Source organism: Capsicum annuum, unplaced genomic scaffold (genome assembly GCF_002878395.1).
Source record: "Capsicum annuum cultivar UCD-10X-F1 unplaced genomic scaffold, UCD10Xv1.1 ctg1934, whole genome shotgun sequence".
NCBI classification, from domain to species: domain Eukaryota; kingdom Viridiplantae; phylum Streptophyta; class Magnoliopsida; order Solanales; family Solanaceae; genus Capsicum; species Capsicum annuum.
The window spans coordinates 570,046-592,695 of NW_025825179.1; the positions used below are offsets into that span (position 1 = coordinate 570,046).

General features: G+C 33.7%; 1 protein-coding gene across 1 annotated transcript; it reads right to left on the reverse strand.

Annotated features, from left to right (window-relative positions):
- Positions 1–20,803: 20,803 nt before the first annotated feature.
- LOC107841208 lies at positions 20,804–21,355 on the reverse strand. The gene is made up of 2 exons (XM_016685192.2): positions 21,050–21,355; positions 20,804–20,950 (listed from the first exon to the last, which is right to left on the reverse strand). The coding sequence occupies exons 1-2, from the start codon at positions 21,353–21,355 to the stop codon at positions 20,804–20,806; spliced, it is 453 nt and encodes a 150-aa protein (XP_016540678.2).
- Positions 21,356–22,650: the final 1,295 nt, after the last annotated feature.

Sequence of the window (22,650 nt, forward strand, 5' to 3'; positions counted from 1 at the left end):
CGAATACCTCTATACTGTAGCCTTTTTTTTAGTGGTCAGATGTTGATACACTTTCACTTTCTTTTCTTTTGGGAGACATGTTTTACCTATAGATAAAGAAAAATAAAAATTACATTACAGTTGATGTATACATAAATTTTAAAAAATACATTACAAACACCACGAATACCGACACCAACAACCACCACCATAAACACCACCAACCAATGCCAACAAATAAACAAACACCATGAATACCGACACCACCACAAAAACCATCAAATAATGCCACCACCGGTGCCACCACGACAACCACAAACACCATTACCACCACCACCACTACCACCACCATCCAACTATACCACGATAGTCAACAAAACACTGTGATGGAAACTAGGGATTTCTTGAGTTCTTCCTACTATTTTACTATCAAAACTCAAAATTGTAAACCCATTCTTGAAGATAATACAACTAAATATTTTATTTTTCATCATTAACTTAAAATACCTTGTTTTTTAGGAAAAAAACAACTATAAAGTTCTTCTCGAACTCTGTTGCCTCTACAAAGATAAAGAAAATGACTGATACAAGCAAGAATGATATCGAAAATAACACCTATATGGTCGAAAATGAGAAAAAAATGATCTGTTGTGGAGGGTTGAGTAAATTTATTGAGTAGTTATTGTCTGTACTGTATTGTCGAGTGAGAATGAGAGAGAAAGAGCCAGACCTCAAGATTTGAAATGATTAAACGTTTTGTATGGGTTGATTTATATTTTGGAAAATAATGACAAGTAGTTTTGAAAATCTTAATTTGGTCTGAAATGATCTTAATTATTTTTAAAATCATAAAATATATGCGTAATTTTTAAAATCATATAAAAACAATTGAAGTTGTAGTTGACCGAGTACTCTAGGAGGTGACCCAGTAAAAACTCACCCCTGGTACTAGATTAATTAATTTAGGCATCTAACATATGAACTCAATTGAAATTGTAAAAAATAAATGTTCAACATGTTGCGTCAGATTTCTCATTTGTTGTAAATTATCAATCAGAATAGGTAATAATAGATTACGAATCTGATGTAAATTATCAAATAGATTAAGTCATCTATTGCGACAGATTACCCATCTGTTGTAAATTATCAAATGGATTGTCATATGTCACAATAGATTACCCATATGTTGTAAATTATCAAATAGGAGCTGCCATCTATTGTGGCTGACCCTATGAGAACTCATCCCTAGTCCTAGATTAATCGGTAGTTTACCCTATGGGAACTCACCCCTAGTCCCAGATTATTCAATCAAGGTATTAGTACCCTAGTCCTAGATTAATCAATCAAGGTATTAGTCTAACATATGAGGTAGTAAGAATTGGTTTGACTCAGAGTTATTGATCGACGACTCTAGTCAGGAGGAACGCAGTATCGTCTTATCAGGAAATTGCCAAAAGACTCAATTGAAGTTGTAATTGACCTTATAAGAACTCACCCCTAGTCCTAAATTATTCAATCAAGGTATTAGTAACCTAGTCCTAGATTAATAAATTAAGGTATTAGTCTAACATATGAGGTAGTAAGAATCAGCTCGGCTCAGAGTGATCGATCGACGACTCTGGTCGGAGGAACGCAACACCGTCTCATCATGAAATTACCAAAAGACTCAATTAAAGTTGTATTTGACCCTATCAGAACTCACATTCAATTAAGGTTTTAGTCTAACATATGAACTCAATTGAAATTATATATAAACAAATGTTCAATATGTTGCAACATATGTATTTTTTGTTGGATCAAATCAAATAGATTAGGTAATATGTTGCAGCATATTACGCATCTGTTGCAAACTATCAAACAGATTACGTTATTTATTGTGAAAGATCACAAATCTATTGTAAACTATCAAACAGATTAAGTCATCTATTGCACTTAAATATTTTTTAATCCCTTTTTTATAAAGCAATTTAGGTATTTCCTGTCCGAGATAAAATAGTTAAAATACTAAGGCGGTAAAAAATATTACTTGGTACAACTTTGATAACTCAAAAATCTTTTGAGTGAGTAGTCTTATCTGGTCTTTTCAATGTCACCGTCTCCTCGTGCACCTCAAAAGTTATTAATAAATATTTAAAACCCCCCATATCTAGAACTCTCTTTCCTTCAGCCATAAAGTAGTCTAGACTAGACTCAACTCATAACTCTTCTTTATTCTTTATTCTCAATTATCTTTGTTGTTTTCTTTTTTTCTATCTTTTCTCTATACTTTCGGATGAGGATCCTTTGGGATCTTAACCAATTAATATTTTTTCTCGACTGAACTGGATGTTCTGATCCATTTGCTTTTTTTAAAATTGCAGGTATGGTTCAAAGTTGCTCTTTTCGTCTCGTCTTCTTCTTTGTATGTCATTTAAATTAGTTATTTACATCCATTTCTATCAATGATTTATCCATTACTAGTTTGCTATTTATTGAGAAAATTAAAGGAAAGGTGACTTTTAAGTCTTGAATGAACGAACTGTTATTTTTATTAAAATATGCAAAAAAAGTCATCTGTTGGGAGAACTTAAAAAGCCTAGTTATCAGTATAGTTTTTTTATGTCTTTTGTTTGGTACTTTGGTGGTGCTATTGTTGGGGGTAGTGTTTGTGTTGGAACATGTGATGTTTATGTTGTGGATGGTACTGGAATATATGGTGTTGTTTTGTTTGTTTTTTGTTGTTGATGCTGTTGTTGGTGGTGTTGCAACAGTTTCCTCAACTGTTGCAACTGATGAATCAGCTGTTGGAATACACGGAGCAACTTTTTAAAGAAATCAAACCAATAGCAAGGCTGGTTTGATTTATTCTAATAGATGGCCTATCTGTTGCAACATTCATCCATCCTTTGCAAATAATACCTCATCGGTTGAACAGATAGGTAATCTGTTGCATCATATTTTTCATCTGTTGATTCACTCAATTTTGTGTTACCCTTTTGTAATATTCTTTTTGTTCTTCTCTTGTTTGACATCAAATGTATTTCTCTTGTTTGCAGACAAAAGGAAGTGAAATTGGATCCACTTTTTCCCGGCCAGTATTAAAGGCTAGAGTAAAGATTGGTTCGGAGGAATAAGCTACTTGCAGATAGAACCACTTCATATGTGGAAGGTATTTATTATTGATCAACCTATCATGAAAACACACATCCAGTATAATGATTTTGTGAATGTTTGTTCTTTACCTATTAGGCATTAATTCTTCAAAGAAGATATGGAATTTTACAGTTAAGATTGTTAGGTTCGAACTGGAAAGGCTGAGGGACCAAGACAGTGGTGTCGATATCCCGTTATAATTTAATGATGATTTATGCTCATGTTTTTGTGTCAAGTTTGGAGAAGGGTTCAATTTTTTGGTGGTAGTGTAAATATCCAATGGTGATTGGACCAGTTTTAGTGGCACAATGGACTTCTTGAAAGGCCTCCGAAGCCTCGCAATGCAGCAAACAACGATAGAACCAATAGAAATTCCCCTGGTCCAAATTTATATGGATGGGTTATTGGAGGAGACTATTATACAGTAGAAGGTGTTTGGGAGAAAACCTGTATGGGAAGAGGGAGGTTGAGAAGGCCATAGATCATCTTATTACTTGTTTAAGAGGAGACACAGGGTCGGAAGGAAAGTATAGCAAAATTAGCTTATGAAATTGATATGAAAAATGAAAAAACTGGATGAGATGCGAATGTGAAAGTGTATCCAAAAATGAAAATCCATCAGTCGTTGAAGAAAAAGAAGAATGGTCAAGAGGAATTGACACTGTGTATCCTCTTAAACAAGTACTAAGATGATATATAGCCTTCTCAACCCTCTCTTCCCGCACAGGTTTTCTCCCAAAAACCTTCTGTTTTATAATAGTCTCCTTCACCAATCCATCCATATAAATTTGGATCAGGGGAATTTCTATTAGTTCTATCGTTGTTTACTGCATTACGAGGCTTCGAAGGCCTTTCAAGAAGTCCATTGTGCCATTAAAATTGGTCCAATCACTATTGGATATTTACACTACCGCCAAAAATTTAAACCCTTCTCCAAACTTGACACAAAAACATGTGCATGAATCGTGTCATTAAATCGAGGTATCGACACCACCATTTTGGAATATTTCGGCCTTATCAGTTCGCACCTATCAAACTAAACTGTATAATTTAGAATCTTGTTTGAAGGATCAGTGTCTAATCATCGGTAAAAAACTGGATTCAAAAAATCATTGTACTTTATGTGTCTTCACGGTAGCCTGATCAATAATATACATAACTCGCATGCATGAAAATGGAATCCATTGCACGCATCTTATTCTTCCTATCCTATCAGGACATGTCAGTGTTGTTTATTCATCTGCACGAATGTGATGAATATTAAAATGGAGGTGTGAAGAGTCGTGACTTTTTATCTTAACACATTCAAAACAGCTAATAAATTGAAATCTCCATCTGTTGTAACTGACAAATCAGCTGTTGGAAGAAATCAAAACATTTTCTCTAGACATATGGTCCATCTGTTGCAACAGATGATCGATATATTACAACAGATGGTAAATCTATTGCGATAGACCTGACTTTTTTTTAATTAATCTGCACGCATGTGATTACTTCTTTCTAAATATGTTTGTTTCAATTTAGTTTTCCTATTTATAAAATCAAGAGAATTTTATTATATTCTTTCAAGATTACCCCTATTATTAAATGACTACATAAAGTATATTATTCACATTTATACTTTCTAATCATAATTAATAAGGCCAATTTGATAAAACAATCAGCTAATTTATATTTTTATTAATTGGTGAGCCAAGCCCATAGGGCCCAACTAATACATAATAGAGGAACTATTAAAAAGAGGTGAAGACTTTTTATCTCACACATTCAAAATAGCTAATGAATCAAATACTCCATCTGTTGAAACTGAAACTAATGAATCAACTGTCAGAAGATACCAAAACATCTCATCCAACTTATACATACTGTCTATCTGTTGTAACAGATAATACATAAGTTGCATCAGATGTCTTATTTGTTGCATATACAAACCATCTATTGCAACAGATGGTAAATCTATTTTGACAGTCGTCTCTTGCATATTTAGTCCATCCATCTGTTATAACAGATGCTAAATTGTTAAAAATGCTAGAAGATCTATTGCAATAGCTCAATAATAACGGCTTTTATCGAGTCTCAAACCACTATGAAAAGGTAAGAAGTAATTAGTGTAAAAGAAAAAGTCGCAAATTTTCACAGAAAACAAAATGCCACCAGTTTGAATGTAATTAATACAATGGAGCTGAAAAGTCTTGCCTTTTGGCCTGGCACGTCCAGATTATATTATAGGTCCCTCAATCTTCATTCAACTCTATTTATTTCTTGCATTTTTTCTTTCGTGTGACATCTTCAACCACTTCTCTTCAGAGAGCATATTTCTTTCTCGTTGAGGTAAGTTTTTTTCTGGCATAAATTTACCAGTTGGTCGTATACGTTGTATTACATTGTGAACATTTTTCTTTACATTTGTTAATTTATGCGTGTTCTAGATATGACTGATCCTTTTTCGGACATTGCTATTCTACGCGACACAGTATGGGAACTTCAAAGGCAGGTTAATGACCTGCAGAGCGAGTTGGTCGCTGTAAGAGCAACAATGTTCAGAGAGATGCAGAGGCTGATGAGAGCCTTGCTGCTGTGAGTTGATTGACCTGTTGTCATTAATGATGATGATGATAATAATAATTAGAATGTATTTTTTCTTGTAGCGTATGTGTTTTAATTTTTTTATATTGGATCTATACCTAATGTATTTTATTTTTCATTTAATGAAAAATTTACTTTTAGTCAGACTTTGCCATTTTAATTTCTATTCAATTTTCTTTCTGTTTTCTTCTAATCTAATACATGTTAACATGTTGACGGTTGGAGGCAATGTTGAATCCAGTAGCACTAGCAATTTTGGATTTTGAGTTCTTTCAACAGTTGGAACCGATTGGTTATCTGTTGGGTTTCAACAGATTATCCATCTATTTCGACAGATTTCATCTGTTGGAGGAAAGCATTCCAATTGTTTGTGCAACTGTTGAGAATAATTGTGGTCTACTGTATTATTTAAGTTCATGTTTTGCCTCATTTTATTGATGCACAAGTTATTTAAAAACAAAGATATTTTATATATAATAAATGATAACATTAGGTTCACAACAATGAGTTAAATATATAAAAGTCCACAACAAACAAACAACAACACAAGTTTCTACAATTACAACGATCATGGTGGATTATGATTCGGGCATGTAGTTTTTTTGTGGCCAGTGCACTTACATATGGAGTACTTGTTTCTTATTGATGAAAATGATTCTCCAACTCCATGCCTCCTTTTATATGGCTTTCTTCCCGATTTGATAGTGCTTGGGTCAATATATGGAGGAGGTATTAATCTCCCCATAAGCTCTAATGGAACAACCCAAGATTCTTCAGGAAACACCGGAGTAATATACCCACTATATGCCATTTATATTTTTCCACCGAATAATATTGAGAGGAGTGCTCATAAACTTCAGGTCCATATTTATGGCTGTATTGAGCTCGAAGGGCTGCCATAGCATGTGGACAAGGTATTTTGTCCAAGTCAAAAACTCTACACATACAAGATCTTGTTTGAAGATCGACCGTGGCAGCATCACCATGACCGGTGATACAGAATTTGTAATCTGCTATTTTATGAGAGAATAACCTATTCCCTAAACTGATGTTCGTTGATATTTTATTTTTGATTTCGAGAACAAATTGGGTTCTTTTTTCTGGGCACTTGAACTGCACATGCCTTTTGTTAAAAAAATTGCTATATTTCTCGCTTATTTTTTCAAACATAGACTTGATGAAAAATTCTCTTTCATCGCCAAACAATGAATTCACCAATTCAGCTATGTTTGATGTCATAATATTGTACCTATAGAAAAGAATCACTTAGTAAGACATCAAACTAAACTTGTAAATCAAACAAGACATTAAATTCATAAGAATGTACCTATTTGATGGACATAATGCCCGGCTCCATCTCTCGAAACTGACACGTGCAAGAAATTCTGCTACCTTGGGATTCACATCCGCTATTTGATTGAAATGGTCTAAACACTCCTCTTTACTATATACTTTAGCTGCTCTATAAAAAAAGGTGACGACCCTTTCATTGTTATAGTTGTTTTGAATGTTCTGTCCAAGATGCCTGATGCAACAACCAAAGTAAGTTGAAGTGAAGAAAAATGAACCTATCTTTGGAATACTTGGATGCCTATCCGATACAAAACACAACTCTTCGGTATCTTCGACGCAACATTGCAGTTGTTAAAAAAAATCCATAAGAGACATCACATTCCTTGTCCACTACACAAAAAGTGACAGGAAAGATGTGATTCTCTGCATCCTACACCACCGTCGCTAGCAGAACTCCATTATACTTGCTTCTCAATAAGGTACCGTCGACGGCTATGCCTTTTCTCAAATGTCGAAAACCTTGAATCCAAGCACCATAGGATACAAAATAGTACTTGAACCTTCCGTTTTCATCTAGATGCAATGCCGTCTTACTTTCAGGATTTGTTGACTCAATCATATAACGGTAAGCATCCAAGGCTTCATACCCATGATCGAGAGTCCCCCGAACCAGGTCCTTGGACATCCCCATGGCCGTATATACCTTCCAATAAATAACCAGGACACCTAAATCTGTAAGGAGTTGATTAGACATAAGCCATGTTGAAGGGCCTTTGCCATCGGGAAAACTACTCCTGAAATATTCATCGAGGACCTTTGCCGTGGCGTGAGCATTTTGGCCCGAGATGTGCTCCGAACCACATGTGTGATGCTTTTAATATTTATGAATGATGAATCTGTCAGAACTTGCATATTTCATCACACTCAACCACCACTTATATTTCGAATTAGCACATTTGAAGCAAGAAACACTGCTCGAATTAATTACCTTCTTTATTCTGAAATCTTTTTTCATGCAAGAAATAAACAAAGTGTTAGATAGTTCATTATTATCCTTGAACGACATTCCAATGAAAAGGTTGGTCCCTTCGTCTTGAAGATTTCTAGATTGTGTCTATTAAAAAAAATTGCACATCGTATTGGTCGCATCAACGGGTGTAGGTGTTTGATCATCATCTGGAATATTCATGTCTAGATCATCCAAACTATCATCAAAAAAGACCTTTTTTTTTCTTCTTCTTCTACATTATGGTTCTCAATCTCTCTAGTTTTTTCAACCATGTACACCTTTAACACCAGCCTGGTTGAATCACTTAGATAAGAACGCAACCGAACCTGATTGATTTTCTTGAAAGACAGTACCCTCTGATTTTCAAAGGAGCTGTGCATGTAGCTGATGGTGAATTCTTCCAATTGACAATTCAGTCCACAAAAGTTGATGATTAAATTCACAAAATCATCATACGAAACATCACTTTGGACTGTCATAGCTATCATCTCTAGCATTTCACCCTCCTTCCAACGCCATACATATCGATTGCTCTTCTTGACCCAATGACCATGACAATCCACCCCTATTGTTATTAATCCCTCCATTAGTGGTACCTAAACAAAGTCATTTATTAAAAAAAGTTGATAGTGATTTCATAGTGCCGTGAATGAATCCCAACAGATGTGTTATCTGTCGCAACAGGTAAATGATGAGTCAAAACAGATTATTACCTGTTGGGATTCATGTTATGGGTCTGAATATCTGTTGCAACAGATGAATCGCTTGTTGGAATTTATGTTATAACTAAATCACCTTTGAAGCTGGTTCCAACAGATGAGTGACAGTTGCAACAGATAATTAACCTGTTGTGACAGATGACTTACCTGATGCAATAGGTTATTAATTTATTGTAACCTATGTTGGAATCGTATTTAGGTTCTGTTGCAAAAGGTAACTAATCTGTTGCAACATATATGTCAAATGTTGCAACAGATGTGCCATCTGTTTAAACATGAATCCAACATATTAGTCTTCCTTTAAAACAAATGTCTCATCTGTCGCAATAGATAATTTATCTATTTAAACTGATGGATTTTATGTTGGATTCATGATTGATTTCTATCCATTGTTGGAAAACAATAACACAATAGCAGTTATCCAGATGATAAATTTAACTAAAAATCATAATTTGACTTACCAACGTCTCCTATGAAGTAATGCCAAAGTGGAAAGTGATGTTAGAAACAAAATTTGACCTAAGAAATTGGTCAAATAGCAACAGTAGCGGTAACAACAACAACAACAAATGGTTAACAAGAACAAGATGAATATGATAATGAAGTAGAAGATGATGATAATGAAGCAGAAGATGATGAATGAAGCAGCATCAACAATAAACAACAAAAATCTCTAAGAGAGAGAAATCAACAAAGGGTGAGAAGAGAGAAAAAACACCTTTTTTCTCTCCATTTTCCGTTATATAAGCTAAAATTTGGATCAAAGTATAAATTTAAAAACTTGTGGGTTATTTTCAAACATCCCGAACTTTCTTAATACATAATAAAGTAATTGTCACCTCCACCTAATAATTAAGACTTGTGTCACCTACACCTCATTTTAAAACTCTTTTGTCACCTGTGGCCCAAACCCACTTGCTACCTAATAGATGACCTTTTAATTAAGTATAAACCACATAAATCCCTATCTTAATGAAAGTATTTACATAAAATCCCGAATGACTTTCTCTCTCCCAGTTTTGGGTAAAATACACATACATGTCATTGACCCTCATACGTTGCTTCAATGTATAAAAAATCTGTTTAGCCTATATTTATGGAAACGAAATCAGCTAGGATGATTCTATTGCTTAATTAACGACATTAATTAACTCTTCTGATTTAGTTGATACTTAAAAATAGTAATTGAAATTCAAATTCAAAAAATATCTTTAAACATCACCATAATTTATTTTCTTTCCATAAATAAAATTCAAATTCAAAAAATATCTTTAAACAATTTACCATAATTTATTTCCCTATACATAAGATGTATATGTATAATTTGTTTTATAATTTAATACATTAGTTTTCATCATAACTGCAATTACTAAATGTATAAGAAACATTGATAATTAAAAAAACAACAGTTATCTCTCTCTCTCTCTCTCTCTCTATATATATATATATATATATATATATAAATATATATATATCTGTATAAGCAGTTTTAATACATATCATATATCATTACAAATACAAAAAAAATATGATTCTCAACTAGACACAGATTCCCCATACATATCAGTTTAATGTATAAGTAGTCACAACAGTAAATCAAATATATAAGCAACTCTTCAAAATAAAAAATCAAGTCAGTTTACAACAAACTAATCTAAGATGGCGTGACAATCTCAAGGAGAATAGGCGTATAATAGGGAGTGCAATAATGGAGCAAAAATTGGTGCACAAAAAAATGAAACAAAATACGATATTTTGATAAGTATGAGGGGGATGAGAGAGAAAGAATAAATTTAAGGGATTTTATGTTATTAATAAGGGATTTTTGTAATTACTTTGAGGATTTGAGATTTTATGTAATACTTAATTGTTAACTTGTGTATATATGTAATTTTTTCTTTGTAAATAATTATAACTAGAGTTTAAATTAACAATCACTTTAACTCAAACAAAATTATTTTCAAAATAACATTAATAAAAAATTAAAGTTTACAATAAATTTCAATTAAAACTTTTATAGTTCTTTTAATATTGTTCAATTGCTCAATTCTTAAAAATCATGTAATAAATATGGTAATGTAATAAATAATAAATAACACATTATTTTTATTATTTTTTTTAGTGGGCATGAAAAAGGATAAATCAATAGTTAAAAGAGGATGGATAAAATATTCTTTTATGGTGAGTGTAAAAGATAAACACAACAAGTAAATTAACCGAATGAAATAATTTATTAATCTAATTTAACTACTATTTAATATCCTTATATATTATTATTAAGTTAATTTGTGTAACTACTCTAAATTAAGGTCATAACTATTCCTATATATACTTGAAGTCATTAAAATATTTTGTTGTATAAGATAAAAGAAACTGAATTTTGCAAATGTCGTGCCACATGAAATTATGAATGAAATTAAAACTCAATAAATATTAAAATACGTTTATTTCTATTTATAATTAAGAAATTATTTATCCAAAAATTCATAAAAATATCAATATTTTTAATTTATGATCTTCATCGAACTGTAATTATTAACATATTTTAAATAATGTTATTTTATAAAATATTGAATTACTTGTGGCCTTTTCATATATTCTAATTCTTCGGTAATACTTTCTTCCCCACAAATTAAAATTTTATTTAAGAATATCCAATTATATGATTAAGAACTTTTGTAATTACAAATTGATCAAAAAATGTATTTAACATGTTTGTCATAAGATTATTTTAATTATAAAGTAAAAAAAAGTAGGATATGAATTATATTTTTAGATTTTAATTATTATTTTATAAAATAAATAAAAAAGTATGATAAAAATTATATTTTAATATTTTAATTATTAATTTTACATTTTGAGTCTGAGCCCCGGACCTCGTGAAACTAGTATATAAAGAGGCGTGCAATAATCTAATAAATATACCTACCAGTAGTACTAGTTGAATTATGTACCCCAAGTCCCCACAAATATAATTATTGAGTAAATAGAAATTGGTCAAAGTTTAATGATTTTATCTGTATATGATCACATTTATAAAGCTATAAAAGAAAGGCAAAATACACATAAACCTACATTTTAACTTGGCTTCAACTAACATGTATGGCATTCAACTTATAATGTGCATAAGTAGACACTTAAATTTGTATAAAGTTGAACAAGTAGGTGCACACATTCTACAGGGCGTAAAATACATAGGACGCTAGCTACGATGTGAATCTGCCTCGTAGGACATCATGTAAAACGAATATGCCTACTTGCTCAACTTTATCAACCTTCAATGCCTACTTATGCATACTCAAAGTTGAATGACATAAATGCAAACTAAAATCAAGTTAAATAGCATTTTAATGTATTATGCCTACACAAAAATTAGGCATAAAATGATCATTCGAATGGATACCCCTGTGTTAAAGCTTAAATTGTCATTACAACATAAAGGCCAAAGTCCAAATACATATAGTTCCCTTCAAACTTGCCCGAAAATTTCGGTTAGAAATTTAAATTTAGTCTTGTTTCAATTGAACATTGGAAAAGGGTCAAATTTACTTTTATACTTTAAAAAATAGGCAAAATATGTCCTTCCTCATACTTTGGGTCAAATTTATCTTCGTTGTCATACTTTGGAGTCAAATTTATCTTGATTGTTAAGAAACTTTTCACTTGTACCCTTCATTTAATAGAAAAGTCCAAATCAACGATAAATAATCTCATTTTTTAAAAACTAAAACACATCCTAATCTAACTTGATTAGCAATGAATATTTATCAGTGCATTGCTCATAAAATATGAATTTGCATCAGCGCAAACACAAAAATATTTACCTCTCCCTCAGTTCTTGGATCTCCATCAGTGTATAGTTCATGAAAAATGACACTTAACCGTGTTTAGGCCCACTGGATATTTCAAATTTTGGTATGCATGCACTTAGTGTTGAAATTCATACCAACAGATCTGAGGAGTATATTTGTTTGTATTTTTTTTTGTGGGTGAGATTCGTTAGATTAGGACATGTTTTATTTTAAAAAAATGAGGTATTTAACGTTAATTTAGGCTTTTTGTTAAAGGAATGGTACATGTGAAAAGCTTAATGTGAAGGTAACTTTGGCTCCAAAGTATGAAAACGAGGATAAATTTGCCATAAAAATATGAGGAATGAAATATTTAACCAATTTTTCAAAGTAAAAAATAAATTTAACCATTTTTTGTCCTCTATATAAATTTGTTCTGTCAAATACAACAAGATGAAAATGCATATAAATAAAATAAGTATACCTAGACTTAGACATGTAAAAGAAATGCACATACTAAAAAATACTAGCCCACGATCCCGTGTGATGCGTGGATAATTCGGATAATTTTAAGAAAAGGTGATCATAAAAAATAGTATTCTTGAAAAATAATAAACGCTCAAAAGCTTAATTAAAAACTCTTTCTCACAATTAGTTTTGTACTATGTCTAAAATGAAAGCTTTCCTTGTGATGAATTGTATATTAGCTATACTTGCATTTGACAACATCAAATATACTATCCATAATCAACACTCGTACAATATCAGAACACTATCCAAAAAACAGCTATGATAGTTCAATCATATTTTAATGCGCTGGATAATAATCAAAGAAATGCTAAATTCACTCCCAATAAATATATAATTATGTGAAACCCAAGCAGAATACACCCTCAACTCATTGTTGAATAGTTTGACAACATTATTGACCTGAAAGTTCATCATAGGAATAATTCATCATACTAAAAAATAGACATCTTTCCTACTTTATCCGTCTTAATTTATTTGACCCTTTTTAACTTCGCATGAAATTTAAGAAAGTAGAGAACTTTTGAATGAAATCTTGCCGAATTTATCAAGGAGTGAGCAAGATCAATATCTACTGAATAACAAATCATATTATTGTAGACAACTCCATAAAATTATCTTTTGAAAAAAAAAAAAGAAGACTTCAAGAGGTGATCGTGCTACCCTCTATCGTTGTGGCAAGTTAAGAACAATAATTAATTTTTAGTTGCATCAAGAAGCTTGTAAGCAACAATGTTGATCCAAATAAGGTAAATACGGTATGATCAATACATATAGGTAAGGCAACTTAAACAACAATTCTCGTCAATAAATAGCTTCATTTACATCAACTTCATTGAAATTCACATTCGATAGTTTTTCAAACCAACCTTAGCAAATGGTTATTAATGCTATTCGGATCCGAAATAATTACACCCCTAAACTCGTGCACATGCTCAAATTCCAACATTATAATTTTCGTTGATCTTCTCATCCACTGTACTGAGTAATATGTATCAAATTAAAGGATATCCTTACTACAGGTTATCCAAAAGAAAGTAGCTAGTTGACTTTTTGCATTTCTATTATACTATGTCGGGTCGCCACCCTTTCCTTAATTCGGAATCTTCCGTAACATAGAGAGAAAATTAGTTGATCAGATGAATATTTAATGAATACTACAACAATTTTCTATAATTTCATGTGAATTTCAAATAATTAGAGATATTCTCATTTTCAGTTCTGTTAGTTTAAAGAAAATATAATTGTCATCTATAGAGCAATGTTACCAAGGATAAAATTACATTAAACTTTTTATGATTTAAAACTTGAGGGAACAGCAACAGGACCTCCAACATCCTAAGCAAGTAATCCAGAATTCTAGATATAGAGGGATGTGTAGAATCACATCTTATCTTAATTTCATTGGAATGACAAAAATGCTAAATTTAAAACTAATAGCTAATGTATTCGTGCTACAATTCCAATACAATGTGAAGTTGATCCCTAATGGTAAATCACTAACTAATATGAAGAAGAAGAGTGCAGGAAGTTTTAGGGAGTATACGATAAAATGGCGTGAACAAGCTGCTAGGGTGAAACCGCTAATGAAATAAAGTAAGATAGTGGAGGTATTTATTCAAGCACATGATGAAGCATATTATCAACACTTGTTACCCGTATTAGGCAAGACATTTATTAAGGTCCTTAAAATGGGGAAGATGATAGAAGATGGAATTAAGAACGGTTACATTGTGAGTTTTGCATCATTGAAAGCGACTACTCAAGCAAATCAAAAGGGTTCAGGAAGTGTTGGAGGGAAGAAGAATGAGGAAGATACATCTGCTATTGTAGTTAGACAGTGGGTGTTGCATCTCTACGCACATGCAAGGGTACGCAATCATGCAAATAATATAATGACTTAGACAATTAGATATCATTTCCACGAGGATCAATAAACTAGCAATTTATTTAATCTTTAGTTTAAGACAAATGGGTATTAAGTGCTTAAGGGTATCAAGATGGTTTTAATTCTATAAATAAAATATAAATTACTAAACAAGAAATAATTAGTAACGACTAGAGCAAAGCAAGAAACAGTTGTAATCAATAATGAAGATGATTCCAGGGTTGAGGTATTTTGAACAATCAAACAATTCTCTATTCTCATCACATTCTAATTGGTTATCAGGTTGATGATTCGCAAGGTTTATGCAACGATCTTAGTCTCCCGACCTCAAATCATTTATCTATTGAATGTAGTAGCTACAACTCCCGCAGAGATACAAAAATTCTTCTAGATTCATGAAGTTGTCTTCTTGCAAGTGAACCAAACAAGGTTTCTAGGTATATCCCTATCCTAGATGCTAATTCGGATCCCTTATTTCATAAAAGGATAAGAACCTTGCTCTCTAATTTCGTCGTTCTATCCTATGATTCTCCTCCCGGATGCACACAGAAATATAGATTTGTTCTAATGATGGCCAATCATTAAAATAGTAAGCTCAAGAAATTAAAAACAACCCAGGTGATAATCCAAAAAGAAATTATGAATAAGTATATTAAAGAGTAATCATGTTCTTAGCCTCAACCCTAGAAATAGGGTGTTTAGCTACTCATGTCTGAATTCATTATCCAAAATAAGTAATAAATCATACCCCCAACAAGTCTTCTAGTAAAGAAATTTAAAAGAATGTTTAAGAACCCTAAAAGAGAGAAATTTCTGCTTTCCCACCGCTCCCATGCTTCACCAAAAGTCCCCCAAAATTATCTTTGATTTTTCCTTTTATAGCTGGGACAAAACACTTAAAATATTCCCGATTCTTCCACCCGGCGCATCGCGCCATGCCTTCAATTACTATTTTTCATTAAAATCTAGGCAATCGCAGAGCACAAGTATTCCTTCACAATTGTAAAATGTACCCTCACCACGACGCGCCAATATCATGGTGAGACACTGGATTGGGACAATTGTGAAATATCCATCTTTCGCGATGCGCTAAACTTTCAGGTTGCAAAATCTGATAAGTGGAACTGCTCTGCGATGTGGTGGTTTTGCAGACCTTCACTGTAATTTGACCATTGCTATTTTGTTGGTCAGTGTGACGCGGAGTGTCTTCAAATGAGAATTCCTACTTTCCAGCTTCCGTATTTTAGCTTTATTTCACTCCTTTGCATTCCTTCAATCCTTCCATATCATCGTTGTATTCAAATGCACACAATTATTCATGATTTTTAGCCTTAAAGTACTAATCATATCCATTAGGCACGAAACGGAATAAAAGCTGAATTATACTTAAGAATTCATACAAAAGTTCTTAAACTAAGTCTAAATCTGGGTGCCCAAGATCACCACCCCACACTTAAAACCTTGTTCGTCCTCGAACATATAAATTCAAAAGCATAATTACTTCCTCATTACATCATAATCTCAAAGTTATGTTGCAATGGGCACTTACACTTTGCAATAGTGTATTCTTACATCATCGTGTCAAAATAATTTTTTAGCAACATGAGACAATTTAGTATAAATTTTTCTATCTCAATAATGAATTTCAAACATGTCGGCAAACTCAATCAAAGAAACACAATAAGTAATCCGGCTATCATTCCGCCTGCATCCTCACTCAAGAAAATTTCCCCATATTAACTCACACTGATATCTATGCTAAAATAGGGGAGTATCAATATCAAATCACTCACTCTCAATAAAGAATTCGTACATGCTAGTGAACGAACCATAAGATTGCCCTTAGTGTCCTACTCCACTAATAGTCGGATGTTTAGGTGAAAGATCAACTAGGTCTTTTTTGGGTTGAAATAAAGGTTTAGAGACAGGTAGGTACTATTTGGGAGAACAGCGACTATTGCTCCTGAGCATTTTAGTACAAGAACTATCAATTAAATCTGTTTTCCAACACCAATTTATCATTCTATTTTCTCCCCATTCTTTCATTTGTCAACTCCTCTTTCAATTAGCCTATTTACTAAAATCGGGTTGGGAGTATTAGTCATTCTTTCCACATACTTCTCTTTTTTTTGTACCAATTTCATGTTACGCACCCCTATTATAGACACCTTAACTTAAGCGAAAAGCCTTCATTAAGATGCAGTATTCAACTGGACCAGGGCCAAAACAGGTTCATTGTAACATTTCTATTTACTACCTCCCATTTATCCTAGAATCATCAAACATCAATAACAACTACTTTGGGAGAATTAAATTATTACCTTTTCTCCTCCACATTTACGCTCTTAATCTCCTTTTAGTCTTATGTTAAAATGCTCAGGAGCTTTTGGATCAAATTATGATTTAGCAAAGAAAGGATAGGGTTACATAACAGGCTACCAAAGAAAAAGGCTAAAGGCTCAACGGGGCTGACTAAGACTATTCACCAAGGTAGGTCTATTTAAGTTAGAAACAAAACTGTCAAAGAAATGCCCACATCACTTCCTATACCCAACACCCTTTATTTCACTTTATAGACACACCGAGCAAGTTCTAGTCATTTCTATTCATGTAGAATATACACAAATCCTCACACTCACAGTGTATGCACGGAATTAAACCAACATTCCCAATGATGTTCTTTATTGAATTCAAAATTAAGACAACACATTAAATTTCATTTATTGAGATTAAATCATTAGTACTCAAATAAAAACACTCTAATGCTTATTTATACTCAAATAAATTTCTATTACTGCAAAGATGGCCCATTTTACACACTCCTTTAAGCTAGTGATTAGGTTCTCATAAATTTATTTACTTCCTACGATCACTCCCCTTAAGACGGTCGTCATCCATCTATAATAGGGGATGACAACTAACTATGACTGTTTATTCCTAATTACCAAAGAGGGCAAAGACAAACGTAACTACTTGAAACTAAAATTTGCCAATGAGGGTGAAAAATAACAATAAAATAATACTTCAAACTGAAGCAACATGTAATAAATGCCAAAGAGGGAAAATTGCAATCCACAAAGTTACTAACTATTACAGACCAGTGTTCCGAATAGCTAGTACTTGCAAAATTAACATAACAGAAAATAAAATTGTTCTGCCAGAATACAAAGATAAAAAAGAATACGAATCCACCACCCCACACTTAAATAAAGCACTGTCCCAGTGCTTCCAAATAAGCCTATGGTAGGATGGCAGTATACCCCCTGGTCAGTCAAACTGGACTATAGCAGTCATATCCTTAGGAGTACCGTCCACATCATCACCATCATCAGACTAGTCCTCTTCATCCGAATCCATGTTTGAATCCCTATATCTATGCTGTTCATCATTTGGTATATCATTATCAACTGGCTCAACAAAATCTGGTCCAATCGTCAACATAGTCCTAGCATGATGGCCGAGTAGATAATTGAGCTCTACAGCATGGTGTGGCTGGTCTGCCTCTCGTATTTGACATCATCATCATAAGACCATACAGCCTACCCAATGCCTTATCAGTCCTTGTTTGTCGCTCCAACATGGTCAAAATCAGGCCAGCTTCCCCAGATGTACTCCTTGCAGTAGTTACATCCACAGGGCGAGTGATAACCTCGGGCTTGTAATCCAGATCCTCTTTATCCACCGTTTGCCTTTGTAAAAATCTAGTAACTAAACCTATAAACCCAAAACTATGCCCCACCTGGGTACGCGCCTTTTTCATCATAGGAAAAATGACATTACCCACATTTATCTCCACATCAGAACACATCAGGACATAGATCAAACATACCCTATCCCGAGTAACCTCCGTTACATGCTTGCCTTGAATCAAGCATTAATAAATAATATGACCCCACATCCTTGCTTCCTTATTCATCTGAGCATAAGGGAAGGAAGAGTGCAAACCTGTAATACGATGCCTGGTCCAACAAGCTAAGAATCGCTGACCACATAACAAATGCCTGATATATGCATATGGAGGAGAAATAATAAACTGCCTTAAGAAATTTAGGTTTGCTTTTGGTATCCCCAACAAATTATTAATATTAGCAGCAGTGAATCTCATCACTTTCCTGGGAACCTTCAACAAATGTTTAGGATGACTAGGGTCCCAATTAGCAGAAAACTCTCTAAGTACAAATTACACTCAATCAGCTGTGGAAGATGAAATTCATATTGATATCCTTAATTCTCCATACCATGGACGGACATTCTCTGATGAGGATGACACGATCAATATATACCTCCAGTATATACTTGGCATCCATATGTTGGGAATACCACTGCTTTTCATCCTTGCGTACAACTTTGAATTGAAATTTACAAACCCACCCTCACTGAAGTGGTGGGGCCCTAGGTACCCTAGTTAGTTGACCTCAAATGGTCTGCTTCTCTTCCTAGCAGGTGTAGAAGGTCCTGCCTTTGTCTTCCCCTTACTTGGTTATGGTTCCATTATTCTTATAATACAAAAGATGCAACAAACATTTGAGTATGTTAAACTTGGGACTAGCTAAACTGAATGTGCATTACAGATGACTTTGCACCCCACACTTAGTTATGAGCTAGAACACATGCCTTAAAATCTATAGTACTCAGACTTCCCTTTGTTGACCTCACTATGACATTCAAATACATCTTATTGCTCTGCGGAATACCACAACCTTATACTTTTCCTCAACACAAAACATCATCTCATCTATTCCCATCTAATTACTCAATAGAAGAGTAATTTGTCTACAATTCTACTAACTCGACTAACCTCAAATAAAATTAACCCTAACTTCCTAAACCTTCTTGATTCACACGTCTAGCTATATTTCCCTACATTCCGTGACTTCACACCTAACATTTGAAAAATAATTTCCCCCTAATACCATCTGTATATAACTAATCTATTATAACATCACAAAGATTACAAGACAATATATCACAAGCAATACTAAAATTGATAACTTCTAAGATAGGGAAAAATAATATTAAGCCCTAAAACGCTAGCCAACATTACAGGTCACAAATAAAAAGAAGCAAAGTTACATCTTAAAACACATACCTCAAAGGTTGAAAGAGGGATGAAAATTTGGAAAAATTTTAGGAGGTTTTAGGAGAAAAATTTGAAAATACGGCGCTTGAGTGGGAAATAAGAGGGTTTAGGGTTTTGGAGGGGATATATATAGAGGGGCAGGTCGGGTTAGCTTAAATTCAAAATTTCTGCCCAATTTTAACCCCCTCCACGATGCGGTAATATCACATATACCTACTGGAAAATGCCAATTACCATTTAACTACCCACCGCGATGCGCTAAATTTTGCGTTAAGACACTATGAATTGATAATTGTCAATTTTCCAAGTTACGCGTCGCACTGAAAATCATGACAGGCTATTGGAATTTGATAATTGTCAAATCACCCTTCTCCGCGTCACGATGGAAATCGTAGATCCTTCCTGGAATTTGACAATTGTCAAAATACCCAGTTCCGTGTCGCACCATTCTTCAAAATCAGATTTCCTTGTGTAATTTTCACTTGTTTCTTACCTGAGAAAATCCCCACTTACACATATTAATTTGCAAATCAGATTGCTTTCCTCAATTGTGGCAATCTCCTCATTTTCACTTTGAAATTCCCCACAATCTCAAACAAAAACAACAAAAATTGTAAGTAAAAGTGGGTTGCCTCCCACTCAGCACCTTAGTTTTGGTCATGGCATGACTCATCTTTTTGTATTTATCTTTTCGTTTTGATTTTACAATCTAAAAATTAAACTACCTATTACAATACATATGTGGGTTGTTTCCCACATAGCACCTTATTTTACATCATGGAACGACTTAGCTCATCATCATTCATAAGCAAAAGTGATAGATTCCTTGTGCTTATCCGGATGATCCGCCCAATAATGCTTTACACTCTGTCCATTAATAAGGAACTTCTCTGTCTTCTCTTTATTCCATAACTCCACAGCTCCATGAGGTGTCATACGCCCCACCTCAAAATGTCCAAACCATTTTGATCATAATTTTCTCAAAAACAACTTAAGCCGTGAATTAAACAACGAAACAAGTTGTCCGGGTTCAAATTCCCTTACTTGAATTTTCTTGTCATGCCATCTTTTGGTCTTTTCCTTGTAAATCTTGGAATTTTCATAGGCGTGGAGTCTAAACTCATCAAGCTCATTCAGTTGCAATAACTTTCTTTCCCCCACGACAGTCATCTCAGAGTTCAGCTTCTTCACCACCCAATGTGCTTGTTGTTCCAACTCTACAGGAAGATGACACGCCTTACCATACACCAAGCGATATGGAGATGTCCCAATAGACGTCTTGTATGTTGTTTGATATGCCCAAAGTACATCATCTAGCTTCTCTGACCAATCTTTTCTCTGCCCATTCATGATTTTCTAAAGTATTTGCTTAATCTCCCGATTGGATACCTCTACTTGTCCACTCATTTGAGGATGGTACGCAGTGGCAACCTTGTGCCTAACACCATACTTAGCAAAAAATTTTTTGAACCAGGTGTTGATAAAGTGCGTACCTCCATCACTAATTATTGCTCTTGGCGTACCAAATCTAGAAAATATGTTCTTCTTCACAAACTTTAGCACCACTCTTGCATCATTAGTCAAACTTGCCATAGCTTTCACCCATTTATAAACATAGTCCACCACTATAATAATGTATAGATTACCTTTCAAAGGTGGGAATGGGCCCATGAAATCGATCCCCCAAACATAAAAGAATTCCACTTCTAAAGTATTATTGAGGGGCATCTCATGATGCTTAGATTTAGTACCCAACCTTTGACATTGATCACAATTCTTTACAAAAGCCACTGTTTCTCTAAACAGAGTCGGCCAAAAAAACCTGGTTGCAACACTTTCCACATAGTCCTCTCACCCCTATGATGTCCACCATATGGAAATGAGTGGAAATCTTGTAACACCTTTGAGAATTCAGCCTCTGAAATACACCTACGAATCACTCCATCTGGTCCCTGCTTGAAAAGGTATGGTTCATCCCAAATGTAAGCATGAGAATCATGGAGTAATTTCTTCCTTTGTTGTGTGCTAATTTCAGGAGGGTACACCTCACAAGCCATCAAGTTCACAATGTCAACATACCATGGGAACTCAACTGCATCCAATGACATTAACTTCTCATTAGGAAACTCTTCCTCAATACTCAGAAAGTCATCCAAAATATGGTCTCAATTTTCCAGCCATGACAAGTGATCAACAACTTGATTTTCAGCTCTCTTTCTATCTCGCACCACAAGATCAAATTCCTGAAGTAGAAGAATCCACCTAATTAGTCGTGGCTTCACATCCTTTTTGTTCACAAGATACTTAATGACAACATATGATAACACTCAACTCACATGACAATTTAGTGCAAGACGGTCGTTGTCAATATATTTATCCAACTTTGGAGTTGGGGTCGAATTCACAGGGAACAATGTGAGTGGTGATTAAACTAATTTAAAACTATAGCTACAAGTTGAATTCAAATAGATGATATGAAAAGATAAAATGGGGTTTTTTTAGTTTAGCAAGTAATTATTGATCACTTTAGCTTCAGTGTTCGTAGTCAAAAGTTTATGGAAAAAACCAGAATTATGTTCACTAGGGGTTTTGATACTTAACAGATGCTAATGGTGGTTCAATATTTTCACAGTAGGTTGGAAAAC